The following is a 26160-nucleotide window of genomic DNA, read 5'->3' as shown; positions in this document are numbered from 1 at the left end:
AGGTGCAGAGATTACTCTGGCGACCCTGCTGAGCAGGCCAAAAGGAAGGGACCCCATTCCATGCTCAGTCTATCCCTATGCTAGGTGGGGAACATGCTTCGAAGCCTCTGCAAAGGCCACCCATAGCCCGTACGGGCGGATCAGCCACGGGTGTAGAATGGTTTCGGAGGGAAAACACAAAAGCAAACCGAATCCTTCGAAGTACCCCGGAGCCCTGTGAACACGCCGCGGTGCATTTATTTGGGATTGTAATAGTCTCTGCCAAGCCCACAAAATGTTTACGACCTGCATCTCCTCGCTGAACATGCTGTAAAACTGGGGGCTAGGTTTTGGCTGACATCTCTCCTGGGGGTTTGCCTCACTCGCTTTTTCTCTTTCTCCTTTTTCCCTGTCTATATACACATGTTAGTATTAGAGGTTACATCTTCAATATATTTCTGTATAAAATGCATACTATTTCACAACATCCGATTGTAAGAAGGGTTTTATAAAGCTTCCCCAGAGTGACCCGTGGCCGTATATTCAAACTGCAGATAGAAAGCTCGATTTCTGTAACTACAAATAAATGAAGTCACAAATAGGTTGCACCGCTCCTCTCCACTGATCACAAAGGAACCAGGTAAGTGCAGGCCTCCCAGAATCTCTGAGGCCAGCTCGGGCAGAGCCTCCTTGCCCTTGGCTGGCTGGCGCAGGGAGGCTGTTCTCCCTCTCCGCTGCCTAAGAGCTGCATCCCTCAACCGCTCTCCACCGAGACCAGATTCTGCACCAGTCGGAGCTCATTTGCCTGCTTCGGGAATGGGTCTTTCCCTGTGCCCTGGCCAGGGACCTCTCACTGGATGGGAAACGGAGGCGAGAGGCTTAGGTAGAAACATTTAGAGAAGGAAATCGCTTCCTGACTCTCCTGACTCTCAGGGCCATTCGCTTTGGAGAGCTGGGTTTATATATTTAAATATCCAGGACTATTGTTAACAAGAAATGGGAAACACTCTGACAGTAGGGGAAAAGCTAGCTTCAAGAGTACAGTGGGAAATTATCTAAAGATAATCAATTTGGCTGATTAGAAACCAGCCTACAAGGGCCTGTTCCAGGCCCGACATCAACAAGGATTTCCATGATTATAATTACACATAACCCAGTGTATTTGCATCTTTTTAGTCAAATAAGTAAGTAACCAATGGCTCAGGAACTCATGATTAAATAGGTTTTATTGAAAACCTCTTTTTGTTAGGCCGTTTTCGTTTTAAAATCCTTCCACAGGAGGCAGGACAGAGAGAAGCACAGAAAGGAAAGAGAGGTTGAGGTGCCTGCGGGAGTGGCCCAGTTGACTGACTTGGGCCCAGAAGAACCTAAGCCTTGCAGGCAGCATCTGGATCCTCCTTGGTCTAAGGAGAGGAGCAGAGCTCCTGCCAGGATTGTTGGGTTGCAGCCGGGGCCAACCTGGGGCAGAGATAGGATGTGGAGCTTGCATACAGCTCTTTCTTGAGGCGGGTGAGTTTCTTCCTGCACTCCCTGAAATCATTCCCCACCGGGCCTGTTGGATCCCCCTACCTAGGGCAGGTTCTACTTTAAAGGAGGTATCTTTCAGCCATCCCAGCCGCCTGAGTCTAGACAGACTGTTGCGGCAGAGCCAGGTCTTTTTCTTTGCGTCTTTTAGTGTCACTCGAGGAACAATTTATTGGTCTAAAGCCGTCTAATTCTGCTTCTTTGATCTCTTCTTGTTGCTTGTCTTCCTTTAGCTAACTTAGGTTTTTAATCTCTCTCAAAAGGCATTGTTATTTGGAATTTTTTTCTTCCTGTTTTATGCCCTTCATGTCCCATCTGAGATTCTGAGACTGTATCATCCTGACCCACCATAAAGGGCATCCCCGGATATTGTTCCTCTAGGTTCTCTGTACCCCCAGGCAACCCTGGAGCCCACCTGCCCCCACCTCTCCCGCCCAAGCATGAGCCCTTTACTGGGCAGAAGCTGGGGATCCTTGCTGATTTGAACTATCTTACTGCCTTTTGTGCCCCAGGACCCCCTGAGAGGGTGCTGTGAATAAGGGGGCTTCCTGGACCTTCTAAAACTGATGAAGAGTGCTTTGTACACAAGGAACCAAACTCTATAATTTAGAGGAGAATTTCCGGAGCAATTCCATTGTGAGGTCGGGTTTATGGTGTGCAATCGAGCTGGGCAGTAAAAGGTGGCCAGGCTTCCAGTGCGGCCTGGGCAGTTTATGAGGCGTTTAGAGGAAGAGTTAGCCCAATCATCCTCTGCAGAACAGTGGGCAGCAGGGCTTCAGCTGATCTAACACCGCAGCAGGGCAGGGAAGGTAGGAACCGTGGGTTGAGGGTCTAAATCAGAAGAAGTAAGACTACTATGTACTCAGCTTTCTGTGAGCTGGGTACTTAGAAAGGTAAAGCCACTGTAGCTGGGTGGTGTGGGGGGAAGGCTCCCGTATTTGTTTTTATTATCTCCTAAAGAAATGGGGTCCACAATGGACTGCAGTCCCCAGGATCCTCTTTCCTGTCCAATTCAGATCTAAAGCATTTATTGCTCCCAGGCATCCAGAACCACAAGGTGGAGGTCCAGGGTTGGCTAGGGTGAAGGCTGCCTGGAAAGGTGTGTGGTGGGGGTCAAGGTTCCTCCTAGCTGAAGGGACTAGAACCAGTTCTCCAGTGAGCCAGTGGGGAACCAGGGGTTGTGGGAAGGACAAAGGAGTGTTAAGCCATTTATTGGTTTGCGGAGGCTAGCCAGGTGCTCAGGAGTGAAAGCACAGAGCCTGCAGGGCCCTGGTGTCCAGGAGGAGGGAGGAGAACCTCATGCTAATAAATCTGTTGGCAAATGAGGCTCATTAATAGATAAATATTTCACTGCTTCCTTTAGTGCGGATAAACTGTGCGCTGCCGATTAAGGAAAGGAAGCAGGGAGAGGTTGAGTTTATTCGAACCACATGGTTCCAGTTTGCGGTGGCATTCTCTCTGCAGCTGTAAACGACGCTGCGCCTGCCGGGTGTGGATCAGAGTTTAAATCTGGCCTGTTGCCCATGGAACATGATAAAGACCTAGGCAGAATAGAACTGCCCACAGCGGAGCCCTGCCTGGGAGGCCATAGGGTGGACGGGTGCGCAGGGTGCAGAGAACCTCCAGGGACCGGGTCGACACACAGAAGAAGGACAGGGAAGATCCACACGGTTGGTCTGGGGTTAGCTCCTAAGTATGAGGAACTGTGCTGCGCGGACACTGCCCAGAGTCCGCAGGCTCAGGCGTCTGAGTTGGCGGCCAGCCGGGTGCTCCCGCGGACCTCGGGGTCCTGTTCCACAGGGTGCTCCAGGCTCGCCTGGCACTGGCGGATTCGTTGGTCGAATATTTGAGCCTCTTCCCCTTCCATTCTAGGCGGCCGCGGGTCCCGCGGAGCGAGACCACCTGTGAGGGCTGCTGAGATTGGCGGAGGCGGTCATGTGGGCGGTCACGTGCTGCCGCGAGCTCCGTCCAAAAGAAAATGGGGTTTGGTGTAAATCTGGGGGTGTAATGTTATCATATATCACGCTACCTCGTAAAACCGACACTGAAAGCTGCCGGACAACAAATCACAGGTCAAAATTATGAGTTCTTCGTATTATGTGAACGCGCTTTTTAGCAAATATACGGCGGGGGCTTCTCTGTTCCAAAATGCCGAACCTACTTCTTGCTCCTTTGCGCCCAACTCTCAGAGAAGCGGCTACGGGGCGGGCGCCGGCGCCTTCGCCTCCACGGTACCGGGCTTATACAATGTCAACAGCCCCCTCTATCAGAGCCCCTTCGCATCGGGCTACGGCCTGGGCGCCGACGCCTACGGCAACCTGCCCTGCGCCTCCTACGACCAAAACATCCCCGGGCTCTGCAGTGACCTCGCCAAAGGCGCCTGCGACAAGGCAGACGAGGGCGCGCTGCATGGCCCAGCCGAGGCCAATTTCCGCATCTACCCCTGGATGAGGTCTTCAGGTAGGCGCAGCCACCAGGCGGGGCGGGCGGAAAAGTAGCCGGGAGCTCGGCGCTCCGTAGCGCGGGGCCAGAGAGAGCGGAGCCAGGCGGCTGAGTGCCGGCGGCCCGTGACTCTCGGCGGCGCTGCCTTTCTGGTTTTAATTAGAGCTGAGGCGCCATTGCGTGGAGAGCCCATAGTATTGTATGTAAATGAGGCTCATAAAACTTTTTATGGCCCAATTAATGGATTCAATCCTCGTAAATTTATTTAACTCCCTTTGCCTTGAAATTTTAACATTAAGTTTGTTCGCTATTTTCCCTCTCTCTCTCTCCTCTCTCTTCCTCCCTCCCTTTCTTCTTTTTCTCTCCCTCCTATTCCTTTCTGCCTGGCTTTTCTTTCTCAGAGGCCGAAAAGCCAAGTCCTCTGAGGGCCTCTCACCCACCCCTGTGCCAGGGGCCATTTCAAGACGTGGGCCAGGAGGGAACTGGGACAGAGGGTCAGAGTGCCCTAGGAAGGTCTGGAGACAGGGGCGAGGGTTGTTCAGGAGGGTCGTCCACTTGCATAGCAAGGCTGGGGAGCGGAGGGGGTTGCCTTTGAATGGCAAAAGTGCAGCGGCTCCTACTTGCCCACACTCTATATTTACAGTTTCCCTTTGTCAGGGGGAACCAGGACATTGTGGAAGCGTAGCCGGCTGGAAAGGTCGGTTGTAAAGTTGGGATTCTGTGCCTTTGCTCCTTACAGAACTGCCTACACGTCTGGCACCACAGTTGGTGCTTTCTGCTAACATTCCCTCTCCTCCCCCTGTTCCGTTCTCAGTTGCGGGGCAGAGCCGGTTTTACGGTCTGGGCAAGGAAGAAGGTGCAGGCTCTGGGATAGTAGCCTGGCTAAAGCACTGTTCTGTCCATGTCCCTGTCTGCTTGTCTGTCCATGTGTCTGCATTTCTACTCTTAGGACCTGACAGGAAGCGAGGTCGCCAAACCTATACGCGATACCAGACGCTGGAGCTGGAGAAGGAATTCCACTTCAATCGCTACCTGACGCGGCGGCGCCGCATCGAGATCGCCCACGCGCTCTGCCTCACTGAGCGCCAGATCAAGATCTGGTTCCAGAACCGCCGCATGAAGTGGAAGAAAGAACATAAGGACGAGGGTCCATCCGCTACTGCAGTCCCTGAGGGTGCAGTGCCCTCCGCTGCTGTTGCTGCCGCTGCCGCGGACAAGGCCGATGAGGAGGAGGAAGATGAAGAGGAGGACGAAGAGGAGGAGGAATGAAGGGCCACACTGGGGCCCTGACTGCACTGGACAGTCAGAAAAGCGTCTTTGAGAAACTCACTGGTTTTATTTACAAAAATGGGGAAAATAAAAAGAAAATGTAAAAAATAATAATAAAAATAAAACCACCCTGACTCCAACCCGCACCCCACCCACCCCATCACCCACCCTAGTTCCCAACTTTTCTGGACTGAGTGGCCACTGAGACTAGGTCGCCTTGGGATCCCCTCTGCCTATGAGTATCCCAGTAGATACCCCAAACCCTAGGCCAGCGCTTGGCTCTGGCATGGCCAAAATACTACCTAGCACAGGCCTCCTTGAGAGGCAACCCCCAAACTACCTATGGGCCCAGCCCCAGTGGGCCTCCACTCCCAGGAAGCCCCCTTCAACACTGGCAGACACCCAGCACCACCTCCTATACCCTTAAGAATGGTGATTCTCTCAGTACTACCTACTAGCCCCAAACTACCTATTTTGTGCTGGCTGGCTTGCCTGCTAATTGGTGCCGGCCTCTCCCAGGCCAGGCCCCTGCTTCTCCCAGTGGACTGCCTTTGAGGCATCACTGAGAAGGCATGGGGGTCCAGGGACCAGGGCATTGGCTTCTATTTAAATTGAAAAATAATATATTTCTTCCAAAGCATACTATGTGCTGCAACCTAGAATCCCTCTTTCTCTGGCTTGGGCACCTCAAGTTCAGGCCCATCACCGCCCCCACTTCTGGAGGGAAGCATTCCTGAGATGGCTGCAGACCTCTGGGTTAGCTTCTGCTTCATAGAATTGCAGAGATGCTCCCAGCCTCCCTGTCCTCTTCCCTAGCCCCTGTGTCCTACTGTTCAGCCATGTCAAATATGTACACCCTGATTTTTCCTACAATAACAAATACTGTATATTTGAGTTTTTATTTTTTCTTTTGTCATTTCTGTAGTCTTGGAGCTCATTTACAAAGGAATGTCTTGACTTGGAAAGGATGTGTTAATGGGGTGACTTTGTAGCATGGTGTGTTGTCTTGACCTAACTCTGTAGTGGCTGGGAGGTCCCGGATGCCCTCTCTGATGCCTTTCATCTCCTGTGTTGTCTTGTGTCCCTCTTAGCTCCAGCCTGGGGTTCAGGGAAAATATGCTTCCCAGCCCAGTTAATTGTGTTTTATGTAACAAAATAAAGATGCTTGGTGACAAAGAAACATGGACTACTTTATCCAAAAGGTTGCGGAGAAGAAGAGGTGACTATAGCTGAAGGGCAAGCCCTGGGTATGCCTGTTTGCCCAGGGTGGCAGTAGGGAAGCAAAAATAGACTATCCTTGTATCCAAATGTTGGGTGTACATGTATTAGTGTATACGTGTGTCATGTATCTTTTTATGCTTTATGTGTAGATTTGTGTGAGTGTGCATGTGCCTATTTTTGCATGTTTGTTTTTCTATACTTGCTGTGTATATTCTCATATAATTTCATAATTGTGTATATTTCCGCATCCACAATTCTGTGTATATCTGTGCCCATAATTGTGTGATTATTTCTGTGTCCATAATTGGGTGCATGTGTTTTTGTGTGTCCATAATTGCACATTTTCCGTGTCCATAATTGTATCTCTTTGTAGAGATTTTTGTCTGGTGTCTGTGTGTGCAGAAGATCCCTTGAAAACGGAATCTATGACAGATTCATTATGTTCTACCAACCTCCCTAAAAAACTCCACAAATTCCATAAGAGAATTCGAAATCTAACCTCTCCTCTAAGGATGTGGAGCGGACTCAGAAAGGGACATCATCTACCCTACAACTGATCCCCAGATTCTGCACACCCTCTGACCCAGCTCCAGGATAGGAAATAGGATTCAGGGACTCTGCCGCTGCACCCCCACTCTGTCTTTAGAAGAGGCTGAGGGTGCCCTAAGGTTCAGCACGCTAGCGGAGGGGTTCGGAGAGAAGCAGGAACCGCAAAATTGGCTACGCAGCCTCGGCAGGGGCATCTCGGTGTTGGGGAAGGGGCGAAAAGCATCCTGAACTCTGCCAGGGAAGACCTCCATTCTATCTCCTGCCCGGTGGGGCCTGCTTCTTAGAGCTCTTTTAATAAAACCCGGCCCAAAATGGTCTGTAAAACCTGCGGTCCCAAGTAGGGGCCGCCTCGGTGGTAAGATGGCGCCGGTGTAAGAGCTGCCTCCTCTTAGTGATGGGGAAAGGGTCATAAATCCGTTGTTGTTTATGAAAATTTACAACTTTGCAATACAACTTTATGAGTTGTTCGGCCCTTCCATTGGCCGCTGTCGGTCATGTGGATAGGAACCGTGAACATGAACTTTTTTATAATTTCCCTTGCGAGAATAGAGCCGCATTCTTTTGCTCCGCTCCATCCTGCCTGCTTCGGAGCTCGGCCTTCCAGTCCCCGCTGGTCCGCGCTTTGTCCCGCGATGGCGAGCAAAGGGAAGCCCCAGCCAGGCCTGGCCGGGCTGCTCGCGCTGGAGGTGGGGCGCGCCCAGGTCCTGGCGCCGCAGCGGCCGCTTTGCAACTCGCAACCTGGCTAATTTCCTGCGTCCTCTGGCACCAGGAAGGAGGACAATTCGTCTCCCGGGCTGCCCAAGCGACAGCTGTCAGAGGGGCAGGAGCTTCTGGCAGCCGCCATCTGAAGGTGAGACATGTGGGAAGGAGACAGGAGCAAAGGTGGTGAGGTGCTGCGCAGGGTGAGAGAGGGAAACCAGCACGGCTTTGAAGAGAAGCAATGCAATACCCACCCTCACCCCATACTCCCCTGTTCACACTCGCCTGCATTACCCACCATTGCCCATTGTGACACACACACATACACACACTCACACACACACACACACACACTCACACCCAACACCACCATCAGCACCACTCCCTCTTTCTTCCTTCCCTGGCTCATCATGTCAGTAAATGCCATCTTCCCATCGTGGCACCTTCCCATCGACCCCATGTTCCTGGCAGCTGTATTTGAGTCTTCTCTCGCCCTTTCTCCACTGACCCCACACTCTGTGTTTCCTGCCAGCTTCTCGGTTTGTATATTTTTGTTTGTTTTTTCATTCATGGTCCAATTGGTTCGATGGAATTCTCCAACAACAGGAGATAGTTCCCAACCCAACCCGGGAAGGTGGGAAGAGGTGAGGACAAAGTGAGTTAACCCAGAGGCATCAAAACAGTATTCTCTATTCCATACAAATTGGTTTCAGAGAGAAAGGAACTTACTAGTTCAGCCAGAGTTCTCCGCAGATTGCCTGCATCCTTTCCCCGGTTTTCCGATGAGAGGTGTCTGAAGCTCTGAGAGAGGGAATAGGTGGATGGGTGGAATTCTGTGTTGAAGGAGAGGATGGGGTTAATTGTCTGGTTGTTGCTTGGTGGGACATTTCGGTGCAAAAAAAAAAAAAACAAACAAACAACATTGTGGTGTTAGTGTGGGTGGCAGGGGCCCGCCGCTAAGGTTGAAGGATGGATGCAAACCGAGTCTTGGCAATAACGGGAACCCCCCAACCCACCTCGGCACAGGGGTCTGGCGTCCACTAGCCCCACCTCCCACAAGCAGGGAGAGTACTGCGGACCTAGTCGGGTGGAGGTACTGAGGGTCTGCTAGCGGTGGCTTTGCCTAGCGCGATGATACGGACTGCGGCTCAGTTGGTGCGCTTCGGCTCAGATTTGCCCCGGGGAGCTCCCGGGACAGCGACAAGAATCAATCCCAAGGTTCTAGGCTTTAATTCTTTTTATTTGTTTTTTTTTTTTTTTTTCTTTGCTGTTGTCGTTTCTCCGTTTTGAGAAACCTTGGTATGCACTGGATAATTTAAAAAGGAGTGTAAATGTTTGGGACGTTCGCCCGCGCGGTGGGTGCGCTTGGGGCAGATAAAGCGGCGAATTTGCATGGTGGGGCGTCCGGCTGCCTGACTGCGGCTGCCGCGGGCAGATTATTTATTGCGACCAAGTCGGGGGCTCGCTGCTGCCACGCTGTGGCCGTCGCCGGGACCGGCGCCAGCCTCAGCCCGCCTCTCACAGCCTGGCGCGACTGCTCTACCGGCCCCTCAGAGATTCCCCAGAAGGCAGTGGAGAGGGGGAAGAAGGGGGTCTGGGGGCTGTCTCCCAGGGTCTATTTGGCTGGGAAATCTCCCTGCCTCCGCCACCCGTGACAGCCGGACGCCGGAAAAGACTCGGGTCCTACCTTCACCCTCACCCCAGCACCATGGAGACTGGTCGCACAGGCCGCCTGGCACATCATGGCTGCTTCTGTCCAAACTGCGCGTCCCAAGGCGCCCTGAGGGCGCACGCCGATTGGGGGAACACGCTGGCTTTGGGATTCTGAGATTGGAAAGACCACTTGTAGTCCTGAGGCCTGCTGGCCTGGCTGGCCCTGAGGAGAATTGGCTATGGCAAGGAAGGCTGGCTGTGTCTCCAGGAGAGGGCCTGTGAGGGACAGAGGCCGCACCTGTGTGTTTTGGGTTCTGATCCTGGCTAGTGATTTGGCTGAACGGAGGTGGGCCTTCCAGGTCCCCACACTCACACCAGCAGGCCAACCTCCAGGTTGGCGGAAATGGAGGAAGTGGACTGGTAGCCCAGGGCAAGGGTGGATTGTGTGACCCTATTCGCCAACCTGCCCTCTTTGGAGGAAACTGAAAGGTAAGTCTGCTTTCTGTGTAGCAATGAGAGAGAAGAGAAATTCCTGGGACGGACATTCTCACCGTCCCAGGAGAGGCTTTATGGAGAGAGAGTCTACGGAGACTGTGAGGTTCCTATTCTTGCTTGAATGGGTCTGTCCAGTGTGCTTGCCTGCCTCCCCCCGCCCCATATATATACACACGTGTGTGTCTGGTCAGAGAAACAAATTCGTTGACTGCCAACATAATATGCACTAGCCTTGGGTAACATGTAGATTTTAATTTAATATATTGTCCCTTCTTAGTGCTTACAGAAGCTAGAAATATAACGTTTTCTGACTCTTAGCTGAGAAATCAAATTCTCTTATAGGCTGTGACAATTATTAGATCAAGAATCTGGATCAAAGCATAACAATAATAGTAGTAAAAAACTACAAGCTCCATCATTGTGTGGAACATGGAGAAACAAAAGAGAATTGTAAATGTAAATATTTATCAATATTTGCAAAACGATTATTTTCATTTTATATAATAGCTTGCTTGAAATCACTGTCATCTAATGATTTTAAGAAACAATTCCAGAAACACGACATTCTTCAAACTTGACTTTTTGAGAAAATAATTTCCTTTTTATGTTTTGATTCCTGAGTTTTCATTTTCACCTATTAGATCATTCCCCTGAAGAAATGTGTAGGAAATGACAAATTTTGTCTAAGAATGAACCTTCTTTATATGAAAAGGAAAAACTTTCCCTAATGAGTTTGATCAAGACACTGGCATAAGGCTTCCTGGCAACCTTCATGGTGCATGGGCTTTGTGGAAGCTGACCTTAGGCCAGTCCTTTTCTGATTTTTTTTTTCTCCCTTTGGGCAAAGGGAAGTCAAGGAAAAAATCGGAAAGTAAGGAAGGGATTAAGAAAGTCGTTCACAGATTCCTATGGGAGCATTGCCACTCGCCACTCCCCCAGCTAAGTCCTGAACCCCATTAGCCTGTGTTGGCCAGGTATAGATCTGACAAACAGCCTTCTGAAATCAAACCAAATCACGTCAATAATCTTTCTTCAACCTCCACAGAATTGAGGATTTTTAAAGCTAATTCAAGGTATTTTACAAGCCTAACAAACACAGTCTTAAAAATGCCATTGGACCAATATCACATTTTGCAAAATGAGATTGATCCCTGTGCTGTAAAAGGCAACTATCTTGAATGTACTCCTCTCAAGCAAGAGAGAGTAGCCCAGAACTGGTTTTTCATGTCCTATCTGGGGACTGCCAGACTTCGGACAGCGGTAAAAGCAATTTAGGATTTCTGGAGCCGTTGAGACACCTATTCTGGGTTCTGGAGCTACTGCTTGTGGCGGCTCCGGAGTAGTCTCAGGAAGGACAGGAAAGAGGGTACAACCCACACAGTGTGAGCTACTGGGGCTCCTGAAACCAAGCCCATTAATTATCCCTTGTCCTTAGGCCCCACCGGGCTGTTCTCTCTGCCCTGCTTGGTCAAGGGCCCTGCATCCCCTCTGACTCTGGAATGAAGAGGGAGCAGGTCTGCATCTGGATTTGTATCTGTCTCAGCTCTGAGCTGTACAAAGGTGGAGAGTCCCCTATGCTGGGTGAGGGGAGCAGGTCCCACCTCTGGATTCAGATCTCAGTCTCACGGCTGTTCCTCTATGGTCTTTTCTTGTTGAGACAGTGGTTTCTGGTCTCTCCATTGCTGGGGTTCAATTACAGGATGGGAATGTGCAGTTGCTGGCGGTGCTTGCTTTGAGACCAAGAAGGCAAGGGCCATTGCAGAAGAGCCCATCAGTGCTCAAGACGTGTTGTATGTGGGAGGGAGAGGCAGCAGGAAGAGCTTAAGTTTGGCCTTGTGCTGGGTAGTTGTGAAGTGAGCTTTCAGCCCTTGGCTGCAAGGCCCAGACCTCTGATAAGAGTGAGAAGGAGAGAATAAGGGGTTGTATCGATTTCTGAGGTACAGGAGTGAAGAGCAGACAGTGAAGGCCTGGCTTCTAAGAGTCCCTTGTCTAGCTCAAGAACCCACATCCACAGTAGGGGAGCGCAGTGGGAGGGGCAACTCTGGGCCGAGCCTGGAGTGCAGGCCAGCAGGGAGCAAAGCGGTCCATGTTGCCGCCCCTCCTGGCGCGGGGTTGTCAGGTTTCCCGTTTGGAGGAAAACCCCAGCAAAATCCAACCAGGCAAAATGAGGAGGAGGAAAGAGCGAGCCTGGCTGGGCCTTCCCGCGGCCTGGACGCTAGTTCCCCCTACCCGGGTCTGATCTGCACATCCCTGCCCGGGCCGTGCCCGCCGCTGACGTTCGGGAAAAGGAGCTGGGCCGGCTGGCTGTGCGCGCCCATTAATCTGCCGGGCGGGCGGGCGGGCTGGGGGCTGTTTGTAACTTTGCTGCCTCGGTCGCCGCGGTCCCCGGGGAGCGGGCTCCGGCGCTCGCTCCCATTGGCCGCCGCCGCGTCAGCTGGTGCGATTTGCTGCTGTCGCTTTTGGCGTTCGGCCATCCAGAAACAAACCAGTTCGATGACTACTAATAGTTATAGCCAGATGTACTAATACACAACAAATCACAGTCCTGCAGAGGGGCGCGCAAATGAGTTCCTATTTTGTGAATCCCACTTTCCCCGGGAGCTTGCCCAGCGGCCAGGACTCCTTCTTGGGCCAGCTGCCCCTCTACCCAGCCGGCTATGACGCGCTGAGGCCCTTCCCGGCCTCGTATGGGGCGTCGAGTCTCCCGGACAAGACATACACCTCACCTTGTTTCTACCAACAGTCCAACTCGGTCCTGGCCTGCAACCGGGCATCCTACGAGTACGGGGCCTCGTGTTTCTATTCTGATAAAGACCTCAGTGGAGCCTCGCCCTCGGGCAGTGGCAAGCAGAGGGGCCCCGGGGACTACCTGCACTTTTCTCCCGAGCAGCAGTACAAACCCGACAGCAGCAGCGTGCAGGGCAAAGCCCTCCATGACGAAGGCACCGACCGGAAGTACACGAGTCCTGTTTACCCTTGGATGCAGCGGATGAACTCCTGCGCTGGTAAGGCTTTTCCCTGCACCCCCCCCCCCCACCCAAGACAGTGGAGGGAGAGGGGAAAGGAGACAGGGAAAGGAAGAAGAAAGGAGAAAGTGCCAGAGAAAGTAGGAAGAGGAATTAGAGAGAGTGGAGGAAAGAATGAACAAAGTTTCTTTGGCTTTTTAAAAATCGATTTTTAAAAAGAAGAAAACCATTCCCACTGGAGCCATCAGGCTGATGCAAAGGAAAGCAAAGGCAGGGTCCTTGTAAGGTGATACTTTAGGGGAGGGTGGGGGGAATCACTACCAGGCTGTGTGAAAACCTTGACAGGGGCAAACTTGAGGGAAGGTGGCAACCAGAAAAGGAAGCTGGTTGGGAGAGCCTGCCCCTGCTACACCTTGGTAGCATCCTAGTCGGGTTCCCAAGAAGAATGGGCCTCCTTCGGACATCACTGATAACTTCTTTCACCTCCCAATTCCCTCTCCTTTCTGCACTTCAGAAACCCAGACAGAGAGGGGCCCCCATTTGACCTCTTCCAGTGTCTCCTCAAAGCCTTTAAGGGCCACATACCCAGCCTCAGGGTCTCTCTCTCCCTAGCTCTCTCTCTCCCCCTCCCTCCTCTCCTCCCCCTTCCACTCAACTGCTCACTCTTAGCCAACTTCTGCCTCCTTCTGAGCCTTACACTGGCTTGGGGGGATCCTCCCACCCTTGGGAACCTTTGGCAGCAGAACAGACAACCCAACACATCCCTATTGCTAGAAACTCCAGCTCACCTATAGTGCCATCTTTTCGGCCCTGGTTTTCAAAGACTCCACCGGGAGTTTCTCCCCCCTTGGAGGAAGACAGAACCTAATGTGGATTTTAAAACTTTAGAGTTTTGCTGTAAAAGTCACTTTTCCCCAAGTGGATCTCTGTATTTTTCAGATGGGTCATATAATTTGGGAGAATTTGCAGAGATTTATCAGGGCTGACCATATTTAACTTTCAAAAAAAAAAATGTGTTGAGTCTTGACATTGGTGGCCTCAGTATCGTCCTCTCAGAGACCCATGTGTGAATTCAGTGTCTATATTGCCCACAGGGTTCCATTCCCACTCACCCCAAGCACACATACTATTCCTCACACATACAAAAATGACTCTGGTGTTCCAAATTAAGAATGTTATTCTATTATTTCCCTTGTAATTGTTTTCTTACAAGCCAAAATTTTTAAAAACTGTAACTTCCCACTCCAAGTCGTTTAAGGTGAAAAACACCTCGCTTGCTATGAAATATCTTCTCCATTCAGCCCGCTTTCATCCCCAGATGTAGTGGGAGAGGCTAGAGTGGAGGCGGGGTGGTTTCCAGCCCAGAGGCCCCTGGCGGGAGGCAGGGAACTGATCTGGTTTGGCGGTCGGGACCTCGCTTACCGGCACCCGGCCATTTCTGCCTGCAGGTGCGGTCTACGGGAGCCACGGGCGCCGAGGCCGCCAGACCTACACGCGCTACCAGACGCTGGAGCTGGAGAAGGAGTTCCACTTCAACCGCTACCTGACGCGGCGCCGCCGCATTGAGATCGCCAACGCGCTCTGCCTGACTGAGCGCCAGATCAAGATCTGGTTCCAGAACCGCCGCATGAAGTGGAAAAAGGAAAATAAACTCATCAATTCCACACAGCCCAGCGGGGAGGACTCTGAGGCAAAGGCGGGCGAGTAGACGCCTGGGCAGAGACCAGGCCAGCGCTAGAACCTCCTTCAGCTTTGCCCCTTTGCCCTTGCCTGCTCCCTAAACTTTTCTCCTCACCTGCTCCCATCCAGGGGCTTCCACAGCTTTGGGGGGTGCCAGGAGCTTCGCAAGCCCTGAGCGTTTATTTATTACAAAAACCAAGAAACCCACACACGGCAGATCCCAGCGGTGGAGCGGGGCGCACTGTACACACACAGGCCTGTTCCCCAAGGCTGCCCAAGACGGCTCCGGGGTCCCAGGGTGCACTCAGAATTCGTCTAGGCCCCTGTTAGCATCTCTGTGCTCTCTGAGCTCAGAATGCGGGGTTGCCAGAAAGAAAGAGCCCCAGGCTGTGCCCCGTTTGGTGTCTGGGCGTCTTTGCCGGCGGTCCCTCACCATTAAGTCCTGACGGGTATCACCAAGTCATCTCTGGCCACCAGAAAGACAGGGCCTAAGGGCTGGGGCCCCAGCTTTTTGGCGGCTTATGAGGCTGCCCCCAAACAGGAAGAAGCTCCAGGAACAAAAGGGCCACTACAGAGTCCAGTCTCTCAGGCCCGCGCACAACCGTCAGTGGAAAAGCAGCAGCCTCAGTCGTGAACAGCCAACCTGGGAGCCGGTGGAACATTACAGCCCCGGAAGCAACTGGGCTCCCACAGGCTCCCACTCCAGATTCCAGATTCTTGCCTCCGACAGCGCTGGCGCCGCCACCAAGCGGCTTTCAGAACACAACAAGGGGGCCCAGGGCCATGGGAGCAAGAAGAGTCCTGGCTTCCAAACGTGCCAGGGGCGCCTCGGATGCTGGGCCTCCAGTGGAGAGACTCCCCTCGCCTCTTAGTTGTATTTGTGATTTACTTTCGTCTTTCAAAGCCCAGAAAAATAACTGCGGAGATACTAGGCACCGCTGCGAAATGATTCCATTAACTTCCTCATTTCATTCCTGGAGGTCTAAGCAAGACCCCAATAACTCGACCCGCGGATCCCTAGGCCCCAAGCAGCCTCTGTGGCTGAGGGAAGCGTGGACCCATTCGCTGGGTTCACCGAGAACCCTCCGACTTGGGCCCGGGCTAGCTCGAGGAAGGCAACCCGGTGGTGAAGATTCTCCAGGCTGGATACGTAAGCAAATCAAATAGGAAACTAATGACACGAAAACCATATTTACAAGAAAGAAAAAAATCGACTCTAGTTATAAAAGTGTATGGAATTTGACCTTGCCTCGAAGAGACACTACACAAAAGCTATCTTTAATAGACGCCTGTCATTTAAGAGCGGCAGGGACACTGTCCCTCATGCGCTCGCAAAAACAGAGCCGTAATTGTAGCTGCTGCTGCGGGCAGGATTTATTTCTTCAATTGGCTAAATGGCCTCCTCCCCTTCCCCGAAGGTGATATCTGTATTTCAAAATTCAGAGCTGCCGGCAGGACGGGTGGAACCGACCCCAACCTCGACACAAAAATAAGAGGGGCTGCAAAGCCGGGAAATAAAGTTGTTGTAAATAAATTCCAAGTCACCACCTCCCCCTAATCCTCTGCCTCCTCGCCGGGCGCGCGATCGGCAGCTGACGGCCTCACAATTGGTACATCCTAATGGAACTGCGAGGGAAATGCAATAATTTTGCCATAATGGGCTGTAACCTCAATTCGACCCCGGCCCTTGCAGCCCCGGGTCGGAAGCGGAGCGATGCGCCCTGCCTCCAGCGGGTGGCGCTCGAGTCCGACTGAACGGCGGCAGCTGGTGGCGGGCACGCGCCCGAGGCGCGCGCGCCACCCCTCTCGCCTCCACCCAACTCCCCCATTAGTGCGCGAGTTTACCTCTAGAGGTCATCAGGCAGGATTTACGACTGGACAACAAAAGCACGTGATTCGAAGTCGTACCCCATATTTGGGTGCCTACGTAGGAGGGAACCAAGTACATGTCCCAGTCATTTCCATAATTCATCATAAATTGTGCAAGGGTGCTATAGACGCACAAACGACCGCGAGCCACAAATCAAGCACACATATCAAAAAACAAATGAGCTCTTATTTTGTAAACTCATTTTGCGGTCGCTATCCAAATGGCCCGGACTACCAGTTGCATAATTATGGAGATCATAGTTCCGTGAGCGAGCAATTCAGGGACTCGGCGAGCATGCACTCCGGCAGGTACGGCTACGGCTACAATGGCATGGATCTCAGCGTCGGCCGCTCGGGCTCTGGCCACTTTGGCTCCGGGGAGCGCGCCCGCAGCTACGCGGCCGGCGCCAGCGCGGCGCCCGCCGAGCCCAGGTACAGCCAGCCGGCCACGTCCACGCACTCGCCTCCGCCCGACCCGCTGCCCTGCTCCGCCGTGGCCCCCTCTCCAGGCAGCGACAGCCACCACGGCGGGAAAAACTCCCTGGGCAACTCCAGCGGCGCCTCGGCCAACGCCGGCAGCACCCACATCAGCAGCAGAGAGGGGGTTGGCACGGCGTCCGGAGCCGAGGAGGACGCCCCCGCCAGCAGCGAGCAGGCGAGCGCGCAGAGCGAGCCGAGCCCGGCGCCGCCCGCTCAACCCCAGATCTACCCCTGGATGCGCAAGCTGCACATAAGTCATGGTAAAGCCAGCCTTTTTCTAAATCCACGCGTCCGCGGGGGCGCGGCTCTTGGTCCCCCTCTCTCCTTGCCGCTCTCTCTCTGGTTCTTTCCTAGTCTTGCCTTTCCCAGCCCTCCGGAGCTTCTCCCTGCCATTCTTCCCCTGCCTTCATCCTTCTTCCTCCTCTTTTCAGCAGCACACTGTGCTCGCAAATAGTAAGGGAATGAGCTGGTGGGCAGGCAAGTTTAAACGTTGAAAGTGGGAGAAAGGGGCAAAAAATCCATCTCAAACCCCAGCGCCTCTGAATGCGCTACGGGGTCTGGAGAGCCGAGCAGATAGCAGAGAGGTAGAGGATGGCAGTAGGGGCCGTGAATCGGACTTGTCAGGGCGGATAATTTATGAGGAGGGCTCCCTGGGAAAACAGCCTTACTAATTACAGCCCCCCAAAAAGGATTGGGGGGGGAATAATCGAGGCGAGGGCCGGCAGGATTCTGAAGTTTGGGGGTAAGAGGGAGACAGGAGGAAAAGAAGAAAAAGAAAGCAGGCGCCCCCAGCATACAGGATGGAACAGGAGGCGGCTCGCGGGGCTGGAACTTTAAGGGAGGGTGACCTGGAGGCCACTTAGGCACTCAGAATAGGGCTGTACTTCGGCTGGTTTCCGAGGAGCGGGCAGCCTATGAGGGCTGTGCCCCCCAATCAGGGGTGTCCAGGGCAGGGCCAGAGGGCAGAAAAGGGGCGAGGGAAAGCCCAGCGGTCCTTCGGGACACGGTTCCAGCCTATGATGGGCCGATTGTTTCCAGAGTTCAAATTGTATTGTTTCTCTCTAGAAAGGAAGAGGGAAGGAAATTCGGGAGGGGAGGGTGGACAGGCAGAGAGGGAGGACTTGTTGAGTCTTTTGCCCAGGTTCCCTGCTCAGGACCCTGGCTTGTCAAGCTGGTGGACTTTGGAAGCCAAGGACTGAGGAGTTGGTGGCTAAACCGCTGACTTTTCTGTTGCAGACAACATAGGCGGCCCGGAAGGCAAAAGGGCCCGGACGGCCTACACGCGCTACCAGACTCTGGAGCTGGAGAAGGAGTTCCACTTCAACCGATACCTGACCCGCCGAAGAAGGATTGAAATAGCACATGCTCTTTGCCTCTCCGAGAGACAAATTAAAATCTGGTTCCAAAACCGGAGAATGAAGTGGAAAAAAGATAATAAGCTGAAAAGCATGAGCATGGCGGCGGCGGGAGGGGCCTTCCGCCCCTGAGTATTTGAGCGTTTAAAGTACTGAGCAGTATTAGCGGATCCCGCATAGTGTCAGTACTAAGGTGACTTTCTGAAACTCCCTTGTGTTCCTTCTGTGAAGAAGCCCTGTTCTCGTTGCCCTAATTCATCTTTTAATCATGAGCCTGTTTATTGCCATTATAGCGCCTGTATAAGTAGATCTGCTTTCTGTTCATCTCTTTGTCCTGAATGGCTTTGTCTTGAAAAAAATAGATGTTTTAACTTATTTATATGAAGCAAGCTGTGTTACTTGAAGTAACTATAACAAAAAAAGAAAAGAGAAAAAACACACAAAAAAGTCCCCCTTCGACCTCGTTTAGTGCCAATGTTGTGTGTTGCACTCGAGTTGTTTAACTGTGCATGTGCGTGGAAGTGTTCCTGTCTCAATAGCTCCAAGCTGTTAAAGATATTTTTATTCAAACTACCTATATTCCTGTGTAATTAATGCTGTTGTAGAGGTGACTTGATGAGACACAACTTAACTTGTTCGACGTGTAGTGACTAGTGACTCTGTGACGAAAACTGTGACTCCAAGCGGTGTGTCCCTGCGTGCCTTTGTAGGACCCTTTGCACGAACTCTGGAAGTGGCTCTTATAAGCTCAGCTTCAGTGATGTATGTTTTTGTGAACAAAGTTACAAATATTGTCCAAGTCTGGCTGTTTAAGCAAACTGTGATCAGCTATTTTTTTTTTTTTTTTGGTATTTGTTTTTAAGGAAAAAATACTGACTGGAAACAAAAAAAAAATAAACTTTCTATTGTAAGTTCTCTTGGTCTGGTTTGTGCGAAACAGTGAGCGGCTCTTTCTGCTTTTCTGTCTGTCCAGTCCTGGAAGTTGGTGAGCCTGAGGCCACCTGAGCAGCCTGCCTGTGCATGGAGGCCTCAGACCATCCTAACCAGCTACCTCCCTAACTTTGACCCATCAGAAAGTTCAGGGCAGAAAGTGGGAAAAGCAAAGCTGTTTCAAAGTCCACTATGCCCATTTCTGAGGAAAACAAGTTAACTTGCTTGGTAGAAAAAAGAGAAAAAGGGAGAGAAAGAAGGAGAAAAATCCAAGAGCTTTGTTAGCCGCCCTTGGGGCCCACATAGACCCTGCCTCTTTCCTAAGGCTGTCTTAGGCCTCCACTTGCTGAAGAGACTGCTATGCCAGGTTATGGACCCCAAACCCCCTACCCCTAACCCATCCCAGCACCCCTTCCCCACTCCTCACCCTGAACCCAGTTGACTTCTTTTGCTACAATTAATTTGCTACAAATGGAAGGTACTTACCCCATCCTAGCTCGATTGGGAAACTCCTCAGAGCGGCTAAAGCCCAACTAGAGATTTGCACATTTACCGACTGCTTACACTGATGCCGTCTTTCCTTTTAAAAGTTATAAAACAGTAAACTTTATAAGCCCCAGTTCCGGCTATATGACATTTGGGTGCCAAATGAATAGGGTTTTGTCTATGAATTAGATCGTAAAATCATCCATAGCACAGACAGATCGGCTCACTGGCTATAAAACGTCACGTGGGGCCATTAAAGTAAGTTTTATGGTTTTGGGGAGTTGACATCCAACATTATATACCACATAACATATAATCTCACTGACGCTGGACTCCATTTGACTCTTTTGCAGGCTACGTGTGCCTCCTGGTCATTCAAATTGTCAATTTTAGGTCCAGAAGTGTCCAAACTACAACTTCTCAAAACTCTGAAAAATGGCTCCCTCCGAGTTAAGGTAAGGTAAGCTTGCATCCTGAGCTCTTTCAAGTTTATTTGTGCTCTGAAAACTTTCTCTCTCTCCCTCCCCCCCTCCTCTCCGAGGTTGCCTCTGAATTCAAAAAGGGACAGCAAAGTTTTCCTCTGCTCAAATTAGCAGAGCCAAGAAACCAGCTTTGCGGAGGCAGCCCAGTGAACAGCGCCTGTGGCCCGGCCGCATCCCCAGGCCTAACTTTAATTGCTGCACAACCGCGGATGTTAATGACTTCCGCTGCTCCCGCCGGCGTGCAAAAAGATGATTTTTGTGTGGGAATAGGCCTGCGTGTGGAGTCTTGGCAGGCCCGCTCCCCATTCCGCGCCTGGCCTGTTCCGGGCTCTTTGGGGGTCGAGGAGCCCTGGGGTGGGGGCTGGGAGACAGTGGGGCGCCGGCTGCGGGCGCCAAGGGCTGCGCTGAGCTCCGGAGTTTGAAAGAAAGGCCCCGGCAGGGCCGAGGCGGACTCTGGCGGGATTCCTTATGGGGCTGTGGCAATATGTCTTCGCGGGCCAGGGTCATTTGGCAGGACTGAATTGAGGCGGCGGCCTTCGGGGCCGGGTTTCAGGCTGGCGCGCGAGAGCAGGAGGGCGTTTGAGGCCCGCGTGGCGCGGGCTGCACCTCCAGGCTGGGCCCCTGGTTGCGAGGCCGAGCCCAGGCTGCTAAAGCCCACTGGACGCTGGGAGACCCTAGGTCCCCACCTGGGGGATGGCTCAGCACCCCCTCCCCCGCCCCAGGGACCAGGCCCTGAACCTTGTTTGCCTGCACGTTCTTTTTATTTCTCTGGGACTGTTCTCACCCGCCTGTGAGTCTGAAGCAATAAACTTTATGGCCGGATTTAACTTTAGTCTTTGAATCCCCAGGCTAATTGAAAGGGGTTAAAAACGCTTTCTTTTCTTCCGCCTTGCCCGTTCTCCGGCTCTTCTTTCCGTTTCCTTTCCTTCTTTGTAGAATTAAAACACAGGACCCTCAAAAGGCAAATTAGGCATCCCCCTAGATAACACTGAAGATTAGAGCAATTTACTCCTCCTCAGCATACAGACAAATTCTTTTTTTCCAAACTGTGCCCTAAAGTTTGGGGGGAAATCGAGGTGTCTTCAATGCTCAACTTAAAAGTCCCTAGAGCCATTGGGTTGTTTTTCCTGACACATCATAAAGGGTAGTTTAGGAAAGAAATTGGTAGTTTGTCAGTAGGAGATTTCCGCCTCTCTTTTGTTAGTTGCTCTTTCTGTTTGATCCCAGGAAATTTACATAATCTGTGATTTCCAAAACAGTCTCCAAAATTGCACCAATGGGTGAAGTAAGGTGAAATGAATTTTTTCCGGGTACAATTCCATCTTGGTCCTAGCTACCCCTTCTGGCCCCAGCCCCCTACATTCTTCAATGGCAAAACTAAGCCAAGTGACTGGGGACATAGTGGCCTGTCTTGGTGTCTTTCTGGGTGGGCACCCAAAAGGGACCTAGAAGATTTCCCCCAATCCTGTCTGAGGAGTTAAGCCAAATTCTCTAACTGCATTGAGAAATGAAACAAAAAACCAGGATCTGATTTTCTCTCAGGAGCTGGGCAGCTTTCCTGCAAGTGCTTATTGGTAGAGATATTAACTAAATAGTTAAAGAGAAAAATTTTGAGGCATAGATTTGGAATTTTGACAAACTTTATTGCACAGGTCACCTGTACTCAAAGGAAGTCCAACAGTTGTCCCCAAAGTTAGAGATACCAAAAGCAAAACCTTGAAAGTTTGTTTTGTTTTGCAAAATTAGAGCCCTCCTACCTAACTCCTACTTTTCATGAATAGTGGTAAGATAAAGAATTCCTGAAGTCATTTTGTGTAACCCATTAAAGTGATATGGATACTACAGCACTAACATATGTGTCCAAATCTTAAGTGGCGACCGGAATAAGAATTCTATGTAGGGTCTGAGAATTCTGGATCCTTTCTTTTGCTACTATAGCTGTTTTTCTTTATTGGCAAAATATTGGGTGGTGGTTCTATTTTGGTTACTTATTTGGTAATCTTGCTTGAGTGATTCCTTGGTGACTGAAATTAGAAGCAGAAGAGTCACAGGGATCCTGGCAGGTTTGTCGGAGAAACTTGCATAAAGAAATTATCTTTACCACGTTGGTGGCATACCCCAACTTGGGGTGAGAGGTTGAAAGAAAGACCCTTGGAGTCATATCCAGCACCATACAACAAAGAGAATCTTTCTGGTTAATTTTAAAAATTACAGGCTATAAATACTGTCAGCTTGTCCATTTCTATTTTAATCTTCACAAAACTTGAGTAGAATTTAAGACAGCAGGTTGACCCACATGGAGTAAAATGGCTTTTTAAGAAATACAATATCCAGTCGGACCTATGTAAGTGTTATTAGAGGGATTTTTTTCTTTCTTCCTAATTTCATAGCAAGCTTGCTAAAAAGGGTGATGGTTATCTACTCATTTTGTAGATAAGTTATTTCTTTTTGTGATTGTTTGTGGGAGGGTTGTTTTTGCAAAGGAACTTACTTAGGAAAAAAATCTCTGTCTCTGAAGACATCCAGCCTCAGACGGTGGCAAAAGTATGTCTATGCTCCTTCTCATCTTGTAAAGGGAAAAGGCAGCAGGAATGTGCAGGGGCTCATTTGTTTCCACAAACCTAAGAGAAAATATTTCCTGACCTATAAATATAATAGGAAGCTTCTAGTCACACTTACTTAGGGGTTTGTTAGGGTTTGCATGGTCTAATTTCACAACATTATGCCAAGAGTCCTTTTCTCCTGTGTTTTCCCCTGCTTCATTGCTAGTGGCTCTGCAAGGAGAGTGTCTTAGAATTTTCTACCAGAAACAGTCATGTTCATTTGTTGAGCTTCAGAGAGGATTATGCCCAAACAGCCTACATCCTAAAAGATGGGCTAATAAGAGGAAGACTGTCATTTTAGCTTGAAAGATGCCCTTAGTGTCTCCCTGCCTTGGCTGGGGGTCTATCCATGGCTTGCCCACCATGGAGAGGGCAGAGCATTGTGGGTTCCATCCCTTTAGCTTCTAAGGAGGGATTTCCTTGGAGTCAATGACAAAACTATTAATGGGGCTACTAGGCTTGGGCTGAGGGGGTCAGCCTAGGCTCCCACCCACATAGGGGAGGGATCCATAATTCTGGCCATTCTAAGCTCCAGAACTAAAAGATCAGCCCAGGTTTGTTTTGTTTGGTATTTTTTCACAAAGAAATTTGTCCTTCTCCCACCAGATCCTTTCCCCACAAATGGGTCTTTTTAATAATAATATTTGTTATGAAGGTTATTAGGTAATTATTGCAATTTTGTGAAGCAGCCCTTGCTGGAGGTGAAGTCTGTCATCGCCTAACAAATGACGCCCGCGCAGTTCACTGCCGGGTTAAGTAAATGCAGAGAAGATAAATCTGCACACCCTAGGAATCGCCAGCAGAGCACGCTTTAGTACAAGTTCACAGTCAACTTGCCTGCCTGGGCTAGCTCTCCCAAACAATTAGGGCTGCATCTTTATTTTTAAATAAAGAAAAAAATGTCCCCATTTCCCATTGCTAGCCCCCCCCCCCATCTTCTCTTTCAGTTTTTGAAAAATTCTCCTGTTCTACTCCAAATTTACCTTGTTACTGAAATCATGAATGATTTCAAGTTAGTCTAGTTCCTATGTAAGTGCTGACAAAAATAAGTAGCAGACTAATTTGACAGGAAATACAGTCAAAAACACACAGAAATATCCAGTTCACCCTCCAGTTCCAAAGGCAGTGGCAGAAGCAGAGTATCCCGAGATCCTCAATCTAGCGGGTTGGGGTTGGGGAGCTTCTCCCTGAAAGAAGAAGCTCAGCTTTGTGTATCTTTGTGGTTAGTGTGCTACAACTGCAGGTCAAAAAGTTGAGGGTCAAAAGTTTACATTGTGTAGCACTCTTAGTCATCTGCCCAGACAGAGTTTGATGTCAATGTTAGAGCTGCGATCTTGACTATCAGCACAAAAGATAAAATGGCTCGGAGTGACGCGTGTATCACAGTATGGACTCCAGGTGAACCCTAGTGGTTGAATGACCTCAATTACGGAGGAAAGGATAGAAAATTCCTCTTTTCAAGAGTAATACATGCTGTATTTCATGTTGAATTATTGCTTCCATTCTGAGGGAATAGCAGCAGGTAAATAGGCATAGATTTCTGAAACACCAACACCTTAGATGTTGGAGAGCAGGAGTGGTTTGTAGGTTTGTCAGCAAGAAAAACGTTCAAAACTCATCAGTGTACCTTTAAGAAACAATGTAGCAACTTTCCCATGTTCCATTGTACCCACAAAGGCAAGAGAACTGAACAGGAAACCTCTTTTATTTGATAAAGGTGATTTTGATTGGCTAGGTTTTTTTTTTTTTTTAAGTACCTATAATGACCTCAAAAGTGTGGAGAGAAAGGGCAAACACAGGCACTTCATGCAAAATATATTCTTTGCAATTTTCAAACATAGAAAACACTTTTTCTGAAACTAAATGTAAAGTTCTGAGAGCTTGAAAGAGGAGGGAAAGACGTGGAAACCCTCTAGAAAGAGACAGGATTCCTACCACCACCACCACCAGGGAGAAAACATTCATGTTGTTGAAGAGTTTTTTGTTATAATTATTATTAACCCACAACTGAATGTAGACAAATGCTACGACACAATTGAATAACTGGAGAATGTAAGAAGGTGGAATCCACAAATGCCAGGCCACGCCATAAGATTTCTGTTCTCCAGAATATACTTTTGAAAATTACCTGTGGAAATGGGTGGGGTGGTGGGGTAAGGAGTGGGGAAAACAAGCTAAGCAGGAAGAGTGGGCAAGTAGAAAAGAAAGGGAATAGTGTACTATGGAAGCAGGCTGGAACCATAGCTCCTGTGTGAGTTGCAGCTGAATAACTAAACAATATTTTCTTTTTCATGCATTAAGTTGGTTTTAAGTGTTGATGCTGTTAGAATCTATTTCCTGGGGGACGTGGTTTCCTTTTCTATGTATTGACCTTCAAGTGATCAATGTAGGAAAGTAGAAGAGAAAGATAAAATATTTTCTAGATTTTTCTTCTTAATTTTGGAGATAATCCAACTACCCAGAATGTAGACTATTGCAAGGATGTTTGAGATCATCTTGATATATTCAGGTTGATTAGATTTAACAGTGCCAGGTATGTTCAGTATTAAAGTAAATATTTCCCAAACACTGCCTTCATGGAAGTAATAAGGGTGCTTCTACTGTGCAATGTGTAAAGTTTCTACCCTGGCCAAGAGCTTGGAGCCAAATGGGGTTTTGCCAGATGAAATAGAAGAAAGGAAACAACTGTGGTGATTGCTGTTACAGAAGTACACACTTTACCACATCTGGGCTAGTGAAATGAAGAAAGTGGAAACCCCTCTTACTGAGACAATTCTATGTCTCTTGTAGAGGACCTTACTATTGTATTTCTGGTTAAAACCATGTGACACACCTTAGAAACAGTTTAGCTTTAATACCCATAGATACCTCCCAGCTAGTCTTTAAAGGGAAAGAAAAAGGCACTTGCATACTGCTTCCAGAGTATTCAGAGGATTTCAATATTTAGGTCTCTCATACAATCCTGGTTGAAATTCATATATGATCTTAATATAAATTTTAGGTTTTCTGTCTGGGTTGTGTTCATTATTTTAAACAACTACAAGGAAATTACCCCCAAACAATTAATTGGTCAAATAGCTTGTAACATGTTGTTCCTTTACAATCATATGTCTCAGGGTAGGTGGGGGGAAGCCCCCCAAAGCCACCATCAGGCATTTTGAAATTCTACCATTCCCCAGTTTGCTCTAAAGACGTGCTTCAGATAGAGAACAGTCTGGGGCTCTGCCTCTAAAGAACAAAGGACAAATACAGTCAATACATTCCATAACGTTTACATTTCCTTTGCTTTCCCCCCTTGGTTTTTCCCCCTTGGTTTTTCCTGAGAAGTGACCTGGGCAAAGCACCCTACTCTCTAAAAGACACTGTATAGACCTTTTAGAAGCGCAAAGTCCAAGGCCGAGGTGAACTTCAGGTCAGCGCGTCTAACAAATATGAAAATGTCGGCTGGTGAAGGGCGCGCCTTGTGATTTAACAAAGA

The 26160-nt window shown here is 49.9% G+C and overlaps 4 protein-coding genes and 1 long non-coding RNA gene across 7 annotated transcripts in view; 4 read left to right on the top strand and 1 right to left on the bottom strand.

Annotated features, from left to right (window-relative positions):
• Positions 1 to 3121: 3121 nt before the first annotated feature.
• Positions 3122 to 6394, top strand: Hoxa7 (homeobox A7). Its single transcript, XM_076835775.1, has 3 exons — positions 3122 to 3173; positions 3376 to 3963; positions 4895 to 6394. Exons 2-3 carry the CDS (start codon positions 3585 to 3587, stop codon positions 5212 to 5214), a joined length of 699 nt encoding a protein of 232 aa, XP_076691890.1. The 5' UTR covers positions 3122 to 3173; positions 3376 to 3584; the 3' UTR covers positions 5215 to 6394.
• A 794-nt stretch (positions 6395 to 7188) lies between these two features.
• Positions 7189 to 9655, bottom strand: LOC143381944 (uncharacterized). The gene is made up of 3 exons (XR_013088914.2): positions 9371 to 9655; positions 8413 to 8516; positions 7189 to 7828 (listed from the first exon to the last, which is right to left on the bottom strand). It is a non-coding gene; the product is annotated as an uncharacterized LOC143381944 (long non-coding RNA).
• Positions 7750 to 26160, top strand: part of Hoxa3 (homeobox A3) — a 44501-nt gene continuing 26090 nt past the window's right edge. The window contains exons 1-2 of one of the 3 annotated variants that reach the window (XM_076835695.2): positions 7750 to 7834; positions 19951 to 20052. The gene's annotated coding sequence lies outside the window, so the exon portion shown is untranslated. Of the gene's footprint in view, positions 7835 to 19950; positions 20058 to 26160 lie in introns of all 3 variants that reach the window. The other 2 variants (XM_076835705.2, XM_076835715.2) reach the window with 2 other exon arrangements.
• Positions 9841 to 15361, top strand: Hoxa6 (homeobox A6). Its single transcript, XM_076835766.2, has 2 exons — positions 9841 to 12836; positions 14246 to 15361. The coding sequence occupies exons 1-2, from the start codon at positions 12395 to 12397 to the stop codon at positions 14503 to 14505; spliced, it is 702 nt and encodes a 233-aa protein (XP_076691881.1). The 5' UTR covers positions 9841 to 12394; the 3' UTR covers positions 14506 to 15361.
• Hoxa5 (homeobox A5) lies at positions 15746 to 19096 on the top strand. The gene is made up of 2 exons (XM_076835752.2): positions 15746 to 17086; positions 18063 to 19096. The coding sequence occupies exons 1-2, from the start codon at positions 16192 to 16194 to the stop codon at positions 18311 to 18313; spliced, it is 1146 nt and encodes a 381-aa protein (XP_076691867.1). The 5' UTR covers positions 15746 to 16191; the 3' UTR covers positions 18314 to 19096.

The sequence above is a fragment of the Callospermophilus lateralis genome, chromosome 1, assembly GCF_048772815.1.
Source record: "Callospermophilus lateralis isolate mCalLat2 chromosome 1, mCalLat2.hap1, whole genome shotgun sequence".
Classification (NCBI taxonomy): Eukaryota; Metazoa; Chordata; class Mammalia; order Rodentia; family Sciuridae; genus Callospermophilus; species Callospermophilus lateralis.
Note: the sequence above shows the minus strand (reverse complement) of the source record. Positions and strands in the feature narration are given on the sequence as shown.

Coding starts and splice junctions, on each gene's coding strand:
- Hoxa5 (XM_076835752.2), top strand. CDS start 16,192: ATGCGCCCTGCCTCCAGCGGGTGGCGCTCGAGTCCGACTGAACGGCGG. Junction 17,087..18,062: donor CAAGCTGCACATAAGTCATG/GTAAAGCCAGCC, acceptor TTTCTGTTGCAG/ACAACATAGGCGGCCCGGAA.
- Hoxa6 (XM_076835766.2), top strand. CDS start 12,395: ATGAGTTCCTATTTTGTGAATCCCACTTTCCCCGGGAGCTTGCCCAGC. Junction 12,837..14,245: donor GCGGATGAACTCCTGCGCTG/GTAAGGCTTTTC, acceptor TTCTGCCTGCAG/GTGCGGTCTACGGGAGCCAC.
- Hoxa7 (XM_076835775.1), top strand. CDS start 3,585: ATGAGTTCTTCGTATTATGTGAACGCGCTTTTTAGCAAATATACGGCG. Junction 3,964..4,894: donor CCCCTGGATGAGGTCTTCAG/GTAGGCGCAGCC, acceptor TTCTACTCTTAG/GACCTGACAGGAAGCGAGGT.